The sequence below is a fragment of the Lontra canadensis genome, unplaced genomic scaffold, assembly GCF_010015895.1.
Source record: "Lontra canadensis isolate GAN:19392208 unplaced genomic scaffold, GSC_riverotter_1.0 scaffold18, whole genome shotgun sequence".
NCBI lineage: Eukaryota > Metazoa > Chordata > Mammalia > Carnivora > Mustelidae > Lontra > Lontra canadensis.
In genome coordinates, this window is record NW_022631012.1 from 5,695,714 (window position 1) to 5,712,911 (window position 17,198).

General features: G+C 36.8%; 1 protein-coding gene across 20 annotated transcripts in view; it reads right to left on the reverse strand.

Annotated features, from left to right (window-relative positions):
• MAP2 (microtubule associated protein 2) overlaps positions 1-17,198 on the reverse strand; it is a 141,124-nt gene that overhangs the window by 50,822 nt on the left and 73,104 nt on the right. For 19 of the 20 annotated variants that reach the window (XM_032859915.1, XM_032859919.1, XM_032859917.1 and 16 more), the window contains one exon: positions 977-1,090. In XM_032859915.1, the coding sequence (XP_032715806.1) occupies positions 977-1,090 (114 nt within the window). The remainder of the gene's footprint in view (positions 1-976; positions 1,091-17,198) is intronic. The other variant, XM_032859916.1, reaches the window with a different exon arrangement.

Sequence of the window (17,198 nt, forward strand, 5' to 3'; positions counted from 1 at the left end):
CAAATAATGAGTATTTATTATCCTGGGAGAACAGAATTTTTATTGCTTAATATTTTTTAGTCATTTAAATTGCTTAAAGGAGTACTGACCAGAAAATCAAATATTAAGGATACATTAGGCTGTTTGAGACAAAATTGGATATGTACTTTTTTTAGACTTCAAAAACCATACATTTCTATGGATTAGTTAAATGTACTTATAAAATAGACTTACATTGAACCTAAGAGAGTTTCCTTTCTTGTCTCTGCATGTATATACACCCACATCTATCTTCTTTCTATCTGTCTATCTATCATCAGTTTAAAGGAAGGGTGGCAAGACTTTGGCTAGGAGTCTTTTCTTCAGCAGGCATCATTATATTACCTGTTTGGCCCTGGAGGGCATCTGACTTGTGACCAAGGGAGAGAGAAATGTTATCTCAGTGTCCTTAAATAAACCAAGTGAAGACCGGTACATTAAATGGGATACAAAGTCACCCATGATTCGAACAAAGACTTGACTATAGGTTTTCTGTAGCTGGTTCAGGGAGACCTAAATAAGACGTCTTGAGACAAGCATTCCCCAAAACCCATAAAGGGAAATAATCAAGACAAGCATTCCCCAAAACCCATAAAGGGAAATACTCATTTCTAATTAGAGTATTAACATGTTTTCTTTACAAATGGGTGCCATGACGTCCATATGCATTGGCTTTATTTTTATAATAAATTTCTCTAGTGGTCCAGAAATGAAAATTTAAGAGAAATTTAGGGGCAAAGTCTAACTATAAGCCTATCACCCTAAAGACTGTCCAAATCTTACAAATGAGTCTGTCAAGAAAGGTGACAATGGGTGCCAGGGCCTCCCAACAGAGGTGTTTGATGAATATTTTGCGTAAGGATCAAGTATGAGATAGGGCCTTTCTTTGACCATGAAGACTTGGTCCTGTGATCACTGCAGCAGAAACAGCTCTTGAACTGAGGTCTTTCTCATTTACCTAAAGGCAGAGCCGCAGGCTGGTCTTTCTGCTGAGCTTCTCTCTCTTGTTCACCTTTCAGGACCGCGACAGCTTCTGCTGTGACTACTTGAACTATCCTTGCAGACACCTCCTCTGTAATAAATAGTAACAAAAGAAAATAAAAGAGTGAGACAAAATGGGTAGCAAAGAGGAAAAGTAATGAAACAATATAGTTGATTAGAATTTTTTTTCTGTCTTACCCCCCAAAAATACAATAGAATTTATTAAATTGCACTAAAATACAAATACATAGATTGTAACCAGAAACAGAAAAAAAAAGAAAAAAAAAAAAGAGAGAGAGGAAAGTAAAGGGATTGGCATTCTGGGAGCTAGGCAAAATGAACACACCATGAAAGAAAAACAATTTGTATGGCAGTTTATTTTTAAAAAGCTGTTTATACAAGCAAAAACAATTAAAATTTTTACACCAGGTAAAATAAATTCAGAAAAAAAAGGATTCATTTTGGATTTAATATAAAATGTTTTGTAGTTTTCTAGAAAGTTTCCTTACAATATGTTTCTATGCCGATTTGTAGAAATACCATAATTTAAAACCTAAAGAAGATGCCTCAAAATGTGAATTTGTGATCAAACAGCATTATCCAGGATCACTGTGAACAGGAGTGATTAAGAAAGACCTAGAAAGAGAAAATTTGAATGAAATACATGGAAATGATATATCAGATGGCCTCTTTTTAAAGAGCTACTACTTTTCTAGATAGCAGACGTTTTAAAGATCTTTGAGGCCATATAATATATACTTACCTAGTCAGCGTAATCATTTCATTAAAAAGTAGGGGGAGGTTCATCATTAAAATGACCAGTCTGTTAAATGCCAGATAATTAGTTTTTGGCCTAAAATGGCACCTAATAGAGCATATCCCAATGCTAATTTTATATAACCAAGTCAAAAAATATTCAAGAAATAATGTTCCATATATCATCAACAAAAAATGAAAGAAGACTTTTTGAAGGGTGCCTGGGTGGCTCAGTTGGTTAAGTGTTCAACTCTTGATTTTGGCTCATGTCATGATCTCAGGGTTGTGAGATCGAGGCCCACATCCATCTCAGTGCTGGGCATGGAACCTATTTAAGATTCTCTCTCTCCCTCTGATCTTACCCTCACCCTGTCTGTAAAAAAAAGGAAAAAAAAAAAAGAGAGAGAGACTTTTGAGATTAAAAATACATTCTAGATTAGAAATAAATTCTCCAGGGGTGCCTGGGTTAAAGCCTCTGACTTCTGCTTAGGTCATGATCCCTGGGATCGAGCCCTACATCAGGCTCTCTGCTTGGCGGGGAGCCTGCTTCCCCCTCTCTCTTTGCCTGCCTCTCTGCCTACTTGTGATCTCTGTCTGTCAAGTAAATAAATAAAATCTTGAAAAAAAAAAATTCTCCAGAATTTAACTTTTCATTATCTTTATTTACAAACATCTATCATACTAGCAAATCATTCCACTTACAGCCCTTATAGAAACAAATTGTACTAGACAAGGAGGAAAGGGGTAATGGGATTCATTCTCATAATTTTAGCCAAGATTTGAGAATACTTCATTGAACTTCCTTATGATCAGAATTTACACATTTATAAGCAGGTTGGCAGGAGTTGGGCGGGGGGTGGGGGGGTCGTGGAATCCTGTTTTTACCTGGTTCATTTAGATTCTGCCTCTTTGGTAAACCTTCCTCACCCCACCCAGGACGACAGAGAGAATAGTGCTTAAGAACTAGCTCTTGGGATGAGCAATCCACTTGAATCAGATTTATCTGAATTTTAAAAGCTAGATTACTTGATTGGGTATATTTGCCATTATATGTCTAACTTCTGATTTTTTTAATAGCCACATGACACTATAACCTATGGACAGTCTTTTTTTTTTTTTTTTTTAAATACGTATGGTCTTAAGGGATACATTGTAAACACCCTTATTTAGAGTGAGTAGCAGTCATAGCAATAGAAGCAGTATTTTTAAAAGATTATGGTGCTCACCATGCGCCTAACGCTCTGTTATTTGCCCTCGTTATTTCAATGAATGATTTACTGTTATTACTCTCATTTTGCAGATGAGAAAACAGCGAACTAATAGGGTTAGGCCAGAGAGTCAGACATTTCTTATTATAAATATCATACTTAGAAAACCAACTTTCAATTAGGATCTTGTAAAATGCCTTAGATAGTAAAACTAAATTAAATGTGATTTAATATTTCTATTATGTTTGAAGTATAATTTTATGAAGTTGAAGACCTCATTCAAACTTTAAGTCTCTAAAGAGCAAGGACTGACAGGCTACTTAAAATCATTTCCGAAAAAAAGCTAATTTGTTTCAGATATTTATATACCAAGTCCTTTTCACAAAACTTTTTTTCACACAACACAGTTTACACTTCCAATTTAGTTTAGACTAGGATGAATCTTTTTTAATATTGCAAAAAATGTAAATAATAATTATGATTTCAAAGTAATAAGGATATGACTTATTCTTAAAAGCTTGTTTTATCCTATGCAATTTAACTCACAGTATCACGGTTTTAGGTTATATGCAATGTATATACTAGAGTTTATGAAGAAGGCGATATTACTTTTGTATATGTTTAAGCAAAAACTTGTAAGAAAGTAATTTAATTCAATCTTGGGAATATTAACTATTTTTCCTTAGGCGAATTTAACAGACTTTAAGAAATGCCATTTTAGAATAATCAAACAAGGTGTGTGGGAGCCACATTAATGACAGATTATCTTCAATTTTTTTGGAGGAAATAATATTGCTAAAACTTCAAACAGGCAATGTTGAATTATTTAATATTAATCTCACAGTGTGAAAAAAAAATGAGCGTAGGATTGTTCCGGGGTTTCAAATGGTCCAGCCACTTTAAAATCTTCCTCTAAGCAAAGCCTGCCATCAAGGCAGAGGTGCCAGCTTTCCCCAAGGAGAGATGGCATTTTCCCAATGGAAACCTAATCAGCAGATCTCCTGGGGTAAGCTTTACCTTTACAGCTTGGCTGCTGGGACAGGAGAAAATTCACACAGGGTTTGGGTAAATTTCAGAGAAGATTAATGATAAACATGCCAAACAAACACAGAAGAAAAAGAGTAAAACAATCAAACCCATGAAAATGAAATATAAGACTTATGATATGTCTATGAGATCTAGATCTCTATATATCTTATCTCTGTCTCTCTCTATATATTCCTTATTCTACCCATTATCCATTCTACCTGCTATCCATCCAACCATCTATCTATCCATCCTCTTTCTATACAGGAGATCACTATCTTTTATATTGTACATTAAAGGAAGTCACATGGACTTTAATTCAGAGAAATGTGGGTACAAACTCTAGCATTGCTACATTCTAGTTATTTCATGCTCACACTCATTGGGTTTCAAAGCCTTTTCCATGAAATGGAAATAATAATAACCCCATCTCACAGGTTGCTGTGCAGACTCAATTGAGTAATTACATAACAGGACTGGCACATCAAAAACTCAAGACTTGCAAATATTTCTTCACCAAGATGTCTTTACTTTCCCCAGTTATGCATTCTTTTAGGTCTTCTGCCTTAGTATTTCTGCTTTAAAGAAAGAGTAACTAGGGGCACCTGGGTGGCTTGGTCGGTTAGCTTCCGGCTCTTGGTTTCAGCTCAGGTCAGGATCTCAGGGTCCTGAGATCCAGCCTTGTGTCCAGCCCCCACACTGGGCTCCATGCCCAGCACAGAATCTGCTTGTCCCTTTCCTTCCGCTTCTCCCCCAAGTCTCTCTCTTTCTCTCCCAAATAAATAAAATCCTAAAAAAAAATTAAGAATAACTAAAGGTCCAACCCATCTAAGCTATTATTCTGATGAACATCAGATAATATAGTTAATTCACAGTCATCTATGTTAATGCTAGGGACAATGTTTTGTTTTTTGTTTTCCTGGACAAAACTAGTGGGAAGTAAAAACTTTCCTTGTTATTTGTTTTCTGGTTTCATACTCATTTTCCTGGCTCTGTAGATCCTAGGCTATGATCGGCTCTAGATATCTGCTAGCAAGTTCCAATTCAGGACCATATTCTGGACAGTATGACAGAAGGCACGATAACCCTTGAGGACAATTAGCAACATGAAAAAATCTTTTTGAGGTAAGAGATTAATGTACATTTGAATTTTTCATTGCTTATTTTTTGACTTATTCCCTTTTCTACTCTATCTTCTGTTATTTTTCTTTGAGACATTATATGTATAAAATTATGAATAGATTTAGTTGTTCAGAACATTAAAGATGAATCTAGATTGCACTGGGATTATTACTGGGAAATTATTCATTATGCATAACTGAAAGGTAACATGGATCTTCACAGCTAAAAACATTACACTTCTTAGTGTAAACTGAAATTATGAAAGGCTCAGTTGTCTTCCTTTTGAACATCTAAAGTATTCTGGTAGTGGGCATTTTTAGTTTATGTTAAAAATTGTCTTAGTTAAGGAGTGTTTGTAATATGTATTTTATTCTCTTTCTTTTACTGTCAGATTCTCAATGTAATTAACTAACACTAGTTTTTGCATTGCAATGTGAACCAGTATTTGTATTGTTATTTTTTAGTAGTGTCATGACGGTAATGAGACAGTTTCTATTAAGTAATACAAAATATAATACAAAAATACAAAAATACAAAAAGTAATACAAAAATATCTCATGACATGGTTCTAAAGTCATATCATGTCTAAATAAAACAGGAACTAATATGGTAAGTAAACTGCCTATAAATCAGTTTGCAGGAAAACATTAAAAGTGAGTTATTTAAAACAAATTCATCTAATAAAAAGTATTGTTGACTATAGGCTGATATAAAATAAGGGATTCAGATACAACCCAGGTAACAGAAATATAGGTGGTAACAGATCATCACTAGATAAACACCTAAAAGTATAAGTGAAGTGTGTCTTGAAAACTTATTCTGGGCAATGGAGATGGGGTCAGTATTCTGCAAATAGTATCAAAGGGGTCCTTGATAGATAAAGTGAATTCTAGAAAGAAACATTGTTTTTTTGGTATTGGGGAAGTAATTTGGTAGAAATACATATAGGAGGTAAATAGGTATGAGACAAACTGGGACATGCTCCCATCTACAGCAATCTGCCTGATCATACCCAAAAGATATCATGCTAAGCTACTTATATTTCACCTAAGTGATGGATAAACATCATATTGTGACACAAATTTATTAGACAAGTTGCTACCCCAGGCACTTTTATTTCCCATCAATATATTGAATCCACACAACAACACACGTTCTAGATGGAAAAACTGGCAAAATGATGGATAAAAGGCCACTTACTGTCCCAGGTAGACATCACTTTGACTTACATTAGTGTAGTACAAATATTTTATCACAGTAGATCCCTGTGTCAGAAAACCTGAAATCAAATTCTGCCTTTACTTCTTACTAGCTGTAAGTAAGTGACAATCTCTCTAACCCTTAGATTCTCTCATCCACAAAGTGGGAATAAAACTCAGTTCATCCTTTCGTATGCTGTGGCAATTAAATGAAATAATATATATCAAATTGCTTATTTAACTTCTGTATTACCAGGGCGTATGGATGGGCTCAGCCAATTAAGTGCCTGACTCTTGATTTGGGCTCAGACAATGATCTTGGGATCGTGGAATGGAGCCCCATGTCGGGGTCTATGCTGGGTGTGGAGCCTGCTTGGGATTCTCTCTCTCCCTCTACCCCGCACCAAAATAAATAAGTAAATAAATAAATTCATCCTGTATCACCGTTTTAATCACTCTTGATGTCTTCTAAGTCTTCTAAGTCTTAATCATCTAAGTCTATAACCATCATTTGATCAACAAAATTTAAAGACTTGAAACTGTCTTTCACTGAGGTAATTCTGTCATTTTTACCAATGAGTATTTCCCTGCCTGAATGCAGAACCACGGCTTCACAGACAATACATAAGGCTCCTGCCCTTTCCTATTTAAGCTAAAATGATGAATTAAATTTTACTTTACCGTTGTGCCATACCGTTCAGCATTTATAGGGGTTGTTGCCTTCTGGTTTATTCCATGTGCTGATTCATGCTATACCATTGCTATGCTCTTCTGGTATTTTGTCATGTCAAATTTCTTAACACAGTCTCAGGCCTTAGCACATATTTCTAGTTTAGTTATTTTGTTATAGTAATCTATTGATATTGCCTGGTTAATTTATAATAAAAACAATGGAGTTAAAGCTTTCTCAGTGGCCCTGGAAATTTCAACTCACTTCGGAGCAACACATGACTTTGTTGGTAGACACAGGAGTTTGATTTTGAATGTGTAATACCCTTTGAGTTTTCGTCAGGACCAGCTGTGATTACTTGAACATGCAAAGGCTCACCAATTAGGCGGTGAACAAAAAAATCCAAAACAAGTTGGCATATGCTTGAGAACATATTTTTGTTGATTTCTTTCAGGTTGTTAAGAGAGAAGTAAGAGACACCGACAATAAATTCAACCATATGGAATATAAAAGCCAGTAAATGTTTCTGCTTTTAAGAAAAATGGACATAATAATGCTGTGTTAAAAGAAATGACAAGTAAGCCTACGGTAGACTTGTGAAAGAAGGGAAAACAAAACAATTTTAGAACGCTCCTGTCAAGAAAAGGTTTTTCTCAGTAGGGTACAGAATGGTTGCCTAGGAAACCGGAGCTAATTGCTGCTGCTGATGGAAGCGAGTCAACAAGGAAAGCACTGTGTAGTTGGAAGCACTCTGCTAAACAAATACCCTTGATAAATTCATAAAAACAGGGAAAGATGAAAAGTTTCTTGCTTAATTTGGAGAGCAAATGGTTCCTCTGAAACTATTTCCTGTAATCAACCGGTGAAGAAGGAAATTAAAAGAGCAGATTGTTGGTTTTTCTGTTTGTTTATTTCCTTGGCACTTTAGCATTAATTAAAGAGGCCAACATTGGCATCTCCTTCCTTAGACTCTGATTTGATCTCAAAGGTCACCCTTGCCAGTGTTGCAGCTGTAGATCTTTGTCCTACCAGCTTTTTCTTCCAAAGATTTCTTCTAAAGATTTACTGATTAAAACAAGGGTAAATTTAGTTTATGGGAATAAATGCACTTGAGTAAAATTAGTTTATGGGGATAAACACATTTTAAGATAAGGACTCACGACTGCAAAAATTCAGTTCCGATGGATGATTAAATTAAAGAAAATTTATTGTGGGGGCGCCTGGGTGGCTCAGTGGGTTAAAGCCTCTGCCTTCAGCTCAGGTCATGGTCTCAGGGTTCTGGGATCGAGCCCTGCATTGGGCTCTCTGCTCAGCAGGGAGCCTGCTTCCTCCCTCTCTCTTTGCCTGCCTCTCTGCCTCCTTGTGATCTGTCAAATAAATAAATAAAATCTTTAAAAAAAAAAAGAAAATTTATTGTGTACCCCTTATGGACAATGGAATTATTCTTAGCCATGATGAAGAATATAAAGATAAGACAGGATATTCCTACATGTAAATTGTGCTTGAAATGGGGCTATCTCATTAAAGGAGAAATTTTGTTTCTGTTTTCAAAGATTTTTCTATGAAAAATGGCCACAGATTTTGGCTGACCCAACCACAGTCACTCAGAAGGCCCTGTTCTAAAATGCACTTAGAACCTGGCTAGGCTCTGATTGGGAGCAGTTATGATTGTAGGACAATTTTTCCTCTGCCTCTTTTTTCCCCCATTGCAACTGATGGGCTCTAATCCACAATTTGTTTAGATTGATAATCTAAGCTACTCAAATAAAGTTTTTAAAACTTGAAGAGAATCTGCCCAGCATTTAAATTCAGTCAAGGGTTTAATTAAGATGGTTATCAGTAGAAGGATACCACAGGTTAAGCATACTGTATTATGGAGTCAAAGCAATTAGAAAAGAAAAGCACAGATCAGAAATATTACCTACTAGAAAATTTTGCTCCTAATTTTAAGGGTTCACTTGGAAATAGGAGAAAACACATTTAAGCAGAAGAAATACAATAAGCAAATATAGTTTAGCTTTATACTTAACTATTCCAGTTAAAAGTTTTTGCTGTTGGTGGTATTGGGGATTTCCAATGTGATAATGTACCCCTATTTATAATGCTGTTTTTAGCCCATGTATTAAACATTTATTAATTAAGATAGATTATAATATTTCATTGATTTTTAAATTAATTTGAGAAAGAGAAATTTCTTGCAGAATATTCCCCTTTCAAGTTTTCAGATTGCTTTAAAATACATACAGTGAATATAATCAATAAGGCACTCAGGTAATTGATAATGTTTTTAGAGCTTTTCAATGCTCAGTTGTGCATCTTATCAAAGTCATTGCTATTGTACTACTCCTTGTGAACCTGTGAGAATTGAATCATCTTTTGCATTAAGTCTTGAACACATCATATTGTCAAAAGAATGTGGCAGGAGGCATTATTAATAACATTAACAGAAAGATGAAATAGCAATAAAACTAGAGACCTTAAATAAATGCACAGAGTAACTGTGGGATAAACAAAATACAAAGGTGTGTGTAGAAATGCAGTACAGTGTGTGTGTGTGTGTGTGTGTGTGTGTGTGTTTATGCATGTGCCAGCTTTCATGCCAGGAAAGTCTCTCCATGTTTTTAAAGTTTCACCTGTATTTGAGAACCTCAAAGATTTTGATCACCTGAAGCAAGGCTAGGATTTGGGCAAATTAATGTTTCTGTAATTTCAAAACCTAGGAATGCCTGAGCTGGAGGATATGATGGAAAAATGGAAAAATTTTCTGGGATCCAAAAACTGTCATTAGAGTAAACTTTCAAAATATAATTCTCTATGTACCAGGCACAGTTTTTACTAGTTACCTCTATAAAGCTAGTTATTTCTTTTAAGAGAAACTGTTTGTTACAATGATGTGGTAAAAGTCACCTTTTGTTCACTCTGTCCTTCTCATCCCCATCATAGTATAACTTACATAAAATTTTTGGAGGCCTTGGGACCTAGAAGCATATGGAATTTAGGAACAATATGATGGGAAAACCACTTTGTTCCCAACACATAGAGAGACCAACATGACTTTTATGTAATTATAGTTTTCTTCAACCTCCAGTCCTACCATGTTTCTAAGAATGAATGTGCAAATAGCAGCATACAATATCAACCTTATGTGCTTTCTTCCTAACAAGTCTCTCATGAACTATAAATGGTTTAAGTAAGCGATTCTCCATCTTCTATAACTGCCCATTTTATTTTTATCATTGTAGCTATATAAAATATCATCCACAAATATTCTCTTTACACCAGCTCTAAAACCACTTGGAATACTCTTAAGTCACTAATAAGTGTAGATGATAAATCTTTATCATTTTCAAATTGTACATATATATATAATATATATGACATGATATAATATTTAAAACCAGAGAACCATATTCCAATGAAGATATGATATGATGATATGAAAAGATATGGTAGAATTAATTATATTGTGAAATTCTGAAAACTAAAATGCCATAGTGAAAAGAAAATAAAAAATAAGGAGCAAGATACTTCCCCTCCTAAAAATGTGACTTTTGAAAGTAGCATCTACACTTGCTTCAAACTCAGTTCTTTGTTTCCTTTCTGAGTGAAACTGAGACTTGTAAGAGTTGGGTGGGAACTGACCTGGAGGAGTATCTTACATGCTTTGGCACCTAGGTCAAATTAGTGGATTTTGGGGGGAGAAAAAGCAATTTTCCCTATATTAGCATTTTTGTACTGATACAACTCTGAGAAGAACAGGTTTATTCCAGTCTTTGCAATGTTTTAGTCATAATTCTCTATTTTTTTTAAGCTGATGAGGAAAAAAACAACAACAACCAGTAGACAGTTTTTCAAGAAAAAGAAAATGTACAGGCAAAAGGAATCAGAGCAGTAGTTGTCTGCAGAGGTGGGGGCAGGCAAGGATTGGGATGAAGCTTATGGGATGTTCTGAGGGTCAGGCAGAATTCTGTATTGTTGTAGGATTCGGTTGACGTACATCAAATGCAATTCCTGAAAGTCATTTCACTGTATATAAATTAGACTTCAATAAAAATGGAAAAAATTAAAAAAAATGTACATGGGCTTTGAGATAAAGGACAGCAGTATGCAAAATGTAGCAAGAAGAAAAAGTATCTAAAAATTTCATTTTAAAAATTGCTTATAAAAGTAATAGTAAATGATGATGATGATATTTCCCTTACAGAGAAGAAGAAGATCCTTTAAATACTGAAATACTTCATGATTAGAATCAGAACATGTATATGGGAGCATCTTTCATTTTAATCTATCAAAAAGAAAAAAAATGGGTTACAAAACACTTTTCTCATTTTTAAAAAAATAATGACACTAGAGAAGTTAACAAGAAAATATCCCTATTATTCAGTAAAGAAATGCTGTTTGTTATCTAAGAACTTATCATTTGCAAATCATGTTATAGACTCTAAGATGAAGTAGAGAAAAAAAGAGCATTGGTGATATTTTATGTAGGTTGACCTTCAAAAATAGTGTACATTTTTCCAAGACAATACAGGTATATTCCTTTAAAAAAGAAGGATAATTAAACCTATGACTTATGAGGAACCTGGGTGGCTCAGTTGGTTAAGCAACTGTCTTTGGCTTAGGTCATGATCCTGGAGTTTCCAGATAGAGTCCCACATTGAGTCCCACAAGGGGCTCCCTGCACGGCGGGAAGTCTGCTTCTCCCTCTGACACCCCTCCTCTCGTGCTCTCTTTCGCTCTCTCAAATAAATAAATAAAATCCTTAAAAAAACAAAAACAACACAAAACAACACTATGCCTTAGAACATCCATTTGCTTTAAGATTCCGATGGTCCATTTGCCAGAACTGAAATTTAATGTGAGTTCCTGACTTAAACAGTGAGGCAGTCCTTACCTTACACCCAGAGGATCAACGTGGACATGAATTTTAAAGTTCTGTTTGCAGGATACTTTAGTGCCATTTCAACTGCAGCCAACTGTGACTCTGGGCTCAATTTTGCAGGAATGAGCATAAGAAGTTATTCACTAACCATGTGTTTCTTAGCTCTTAGATTACAGATCTCTCTTAGAAAAATCATTTACTCTGTTTCCATATTCTTTCCAGTTAATTAATTTTCATCATCAAGAAAATATCTCTAATCCGATGTCATACTGCTATCTTAAGTCAGAGGTATATTTTCTTTTCTCCAAAACTTCACCCCCATTTTCAGACCATGTGATCTTCTGCTATATCCTTTCTTGACCCTCTTTTCACTATAGTATTTCAGAGTTGCTACTGAATTCCTTTCTGTTCAAGCCACCGGTTCTATAGTCCTCACTGATTCTAGCCTTTTCTCTCTCAGGTTCTTCTTTTGCTTCTTTATGTCCATTATTGCCCCCAACACCATCATTCCCACAAGGGCATTGCTCGTGCTGTGGTATAATTTGCGTAGCCCCATTTTGCTCCTGAGATTTCCAATCTCAAAACCTAAGATGGACATGAACTCTTTCTCTTCTTTATATCCATTCCAAAAAATGTATTAGCACTTACTATAGAAAACAATCACGGCATTATACACCAAAAGGAACATGAAGACAAATGATGTACAGCTTCTGCCCCAAAACACTTAAAACCTAGTACTGCAGATTGAAACAAGTAACAGGTAAGCTCAGTAGAATGGTCCATAGGATTAGTGCTATTAACAAGATATGAATACGCCGCACGGGGGTGTTCAGGAGAGGAGGACATTCCCTGGAGAGAACAAAATCAGTGTCAGCTCTGGATCTTTGCCTGTGTACTCCAAGAACCTTTCCTGTGGGGTATGCACCCTTTCAAAATGTTTTCTCATCCCTGTTTCAGTGCAGCACATGAATGAAACCACAGAATTGTTGGGCAAATGTAACCTGTTTTGCCAAAGGGAAGATTGTTAGTTGACTAAGGAAGGGTTGACCATTCATGCTGGAGTCCTTTACGGACAAACTAGAGGTGCTCATAACCCAGGACTGTCTCAATCTGTCTTTCCAAATAGAAAATTTGGACTGAAAATCCAGAGTCCAATTTATAGACTGTTAAAGCTGAGTCATCACTATTAAAGATGATTTTCCTCTGAATCTTGATTCCTCTGTCATTACTCATTTGCCTACTGTTGTCTTAAGTTTTGAGGATTACTGAAATAAGTTGTAAAAACAGACATTTTATTCCCATTTCCGTGTTCTAATAACCACTTAGCATTTGCATATCTGTTAAAGGTTGCAACGAGAGCCTGGGACATATATGTTCCTCCTTCTTTGTTCAACAGTTTGACTGGGTTTTGAGTTGTATTTCCTATGTGTGTTGTTGAACGATGACTCATGCTGGGAGATGAGCCACTCCGTGAGCAGGCAGCAAGCAGCTCAGTGTCCTTTTCCCCTCAGGACTCATGATGCCAAGTCAGATCATGCTTTCACGGCCAGATCTGCAAGGCGGTACCAGTTGTTCTGTTCATCTGCTCCAGAGATGAATTTCCAGACTCCCCTGACAGGCAAAGCACGTGCTTTCTGTAATATGCTAAGGAGCAGTGAAGTGTGAGGGAATGAGGTCAAGAGGAAAACTGAAGCAGAGAGAGTCGGTTCATCCCAGTAGCTTGGGGAGGAAAGAGAGAGGAGTGATGACTATGAGCTACTCCTCAATCTCCTAACCTCTTAGCAGCAGTAACAACGAATCCAGAGTCAGCCCTTGAGGTAGTATTTGGTATACCGTGGCAGATACTTTTCTCAGGTACATACAAGCAATAGAATCAATGTGTATATATATGTTATTCCTTTCAAAAAATACATTATTGATCAGTGATTAATATATTCTCAAGATATTAGAGCAATTTATTTGTTGCAAATTACTGTTAAAGTTGTTCTCTGGGGTACCTGGGTGGTTAGTTGTTAAGTGTCTGCCTTTGGCTCAGGTCATGATCCCAGGGTCCTGGGATCAAGCCCCGCATTGGGCTCCCTGCTTGGCAGGAAGCTTGCTTGTCCCTCTCCCATTCCCCCTGCTTGAGTTCCCTCTCTTGCTGTGTCCTTCTCTGTCAATAAATAAATAATATCTTAAAAAAAAAAAGTTCTCTTTTTTTTTTTTCCGGAGAGAATTCGTAGAAATATAACAAGAGACAGATAAAGAGAATACATAATCCTCATCAAAACAAAGGCTTAGGTTTTCCAAAAATGAATCCAGGAAGACTCCCTTTCATGACTGATCATTTTTGAAATCTGTTCACTGCAAATAAAAAAGGTTTTATGAAACATTTAGAATTTTTCCCCTAGTGGAGATTTTAAAACCTCAAAAAATGGGAATACCTTAAAAGAAAAAAAAATGACAGAATGTGACGCAAATTAGAGAGGAGAAATTTTGATAAAGTCTTGTAAAATACAGGATCAGGAGGGAGGGTCAAGTAAGAAAATACAATGATAATTAAATTATATTTACATTTAAAAACAAGCCAGATAGAATTTTACCAGTAGATCTGAATTGTTCTTGCTCAAATCTGTTGCATTAAGATTCAAACTCAATAAAATATTTTTCAAAGTATCAGTGGCCCAAAGAGAATGATAAAACACCTTTTTTTTTTTGTGCTTATGATTGTGGTTCTGACATTTAGTGTAAAACAAAACAGTAAAGAAACGAGACTGATTCCCAGCAAGAGCATGGGAGGAATTTTCTGGAAGAATATACATGGGAGTAAATGTGTATGCAAATTAACCCTAATTTTTAAATATCATATTACATTGTGTTAGATACAGCCTTGCTCTTCACAACTGGAAGTGTTTGTAGGCAATTAAAATTCCAAGGAACAAAAACATGTTTTAATTTGTTGAGTCATTGGGTTTAATTAAAAGAAGTCTAGAGGAACCAAGTTTTCCTTATATTTTGATTCAGAATTATTGGCTTAAGACAAATCTCATCCTACTTTAAGACTTGTGCTGTAGAGCAAAGATAGACGTGAAGTGGATTTTTATAGGAAGAGCTAGCTACCTTATATATAACTGCACATTGGAGTAAACAACATTATCTGGTGCCTGTCTTCCTCCACTTTGTAAAAACACTTTAATCTCTAACTAGCAATACCTACTATATATAAGCTCCTATCTGACCAAGAGGAAGAAATGCAGTTCTTTACTATAATGCCCATGTAAGTTAATGCTCAGTTAGGTACCAACCCATCTCTTTACCAACAAGAGAAGTCACATATTATAATAAAGCTCATACCCCAAATCTGCTTCAAATGGTATAGAGACCACACAGGACAAAGCAAACATGACAAACGCAAACCTGACAGAATTGCCCTTTTTATCAATCCTTGTCCTTCTTACTCTTTCTAGCCCCAGATGCCTAACAGTTGAAGGAAGACACTGACAAGATCCCCATTTTCTGTACTCATCCATTGGCGCCGCCAGGCCCGGAGGCTTCACGGTGAGGCCGTGTGCTTTTCTGCAGATCCACCCTTGAATGCTAAATAGCTCTGCTCTGCACGCTCCTCTCTCCGCAGAGCTCAGGGAAATGGCAGCCAGAGCGATGAGTGGTTGCCATGGCAACAAGGAAAGGAAAATCTGCAACCTCTTGTATTGTTAGGTCGCTGTGTTTGCCTTGCAGGGTGGTGCAGATGGCTTTAGTCGTTTCACAGGAGAAATGGTTCTGCACTTTTCTGGCATTGCGCACATTAATATAATATCATATACAAAATGCCATATTTTAAAAGGGATGATGACTGCTCCTCGTAAATCTCAAATCTGGGAATGGAAGCGGGAAGGACGAGAGAGGTAAGAAAAAGCAGGTTCGAATTTTCCAAGACTGGAAAGGGAAACAGAGAGAAGCTTAAAGATATATTCAGCTTTCTGCACACAAATGATGACAAACTTTCCCGCCGTCACATATTTTTAAGCCGAAACTTACAATTCCAGCAAGGATACACTTATCCCTTGGCTGCCTGAATTATGGGGATGTGAAAGGGCAAGTCAAGTCTTCCAAAGGCACAGCTCCATTGGTAAGCTCTGGAAAAGTGATAGTGGGGAAGAGCTTTTCCAGATCTCACTGCTTCAGGAGGGAGCAGAACAAAAGAGTATTCCTGGAATGCTGGGAAAACAAAGCGGCCTTGGGGAACCAGGGGCGGAAACTGAGGAAATGTCCTTTAATCTTTAAATTTACTCCAAGAGATAGCTGATATTGGCTTTTGCTGACCACAAAGGCACTTTATACTCTGGTGTTTTCTACTCATGTTGAAAGCATTGTACCTCAGGATAGTCAAAATCACGGAAGCATGATTTTCAATACTTCAGGGTTGTGGCATCTACACACTTCCAAGAACCGCCTCTTTTCCTGCTCCACTCATAACTGAAAACCAAGACTAAAGTTATGGTTTTCTGTTGTGTTTAAAGGTCCATGGATGAGGTGTTCTACAATAGAAGGGGGCTGTCATTGAGAGCCGTGGCAGCCGGCTGTCGCATTCTGGATCTGGCAGCGTAGGGTAGTGGACAGCGCACTGGTCTATGCAGCGGGGGACCTGCAGTCTGGCTGTAGTCACGTTATCGCGGATGGGTGACTACACCTGTGAAAGGTGGTCTCACTGGTTTCCTCCAGTTATCTTTTTTTTTTTTTTTTAGATTTTATTTACTTATTTGACAGTGAGAGAGAGAAGGCACACAAGCAGTGGGAGCAGCAGGGGAGAGAGAGAAGCAGAGGAGGGAGCCTAACACAGGGCTCGATACTGGGCTTGATCCCAGGACCCTGGGACTGTGACCTGAGCCAAAGGCAGCCACTTAACTGACTGAGCCACCCATATGCCTTCTTCTAGTTATTTTGACAGGAATCTAATTTCAGTTTGGGCCGCACCCTCAGATAAGAAACTTAAAGATTGGGCTCCTAATTTTCACTCAGACTTGGAACTCTGGGGGTACAAAATGTGGTCCTCTTGCGTTTTTTCCATAATGATAAAGTGGAGAACAGAGGAAAGGTTTATTACAAGCCTATTATGATTCACACTTTGGAAGACAATTTAAAAATGACAGTTTTAAAACAAACAAAAAGCAGAAAGAGACTCATAAATACAGAAACTGATCTAACCAGGGGGAATGGGGTAGGGGGAAGGGGCAAAATGGGGGAAGGGGAGGGGGATGTTTAGGCTTCTAGTTATGGAATTAGTAAGTCATGGGAATAAAAGATATAGTCTAGGGAACCCTGTCAGTGGCACTGTAATGGCATTGCACGGTGACAGA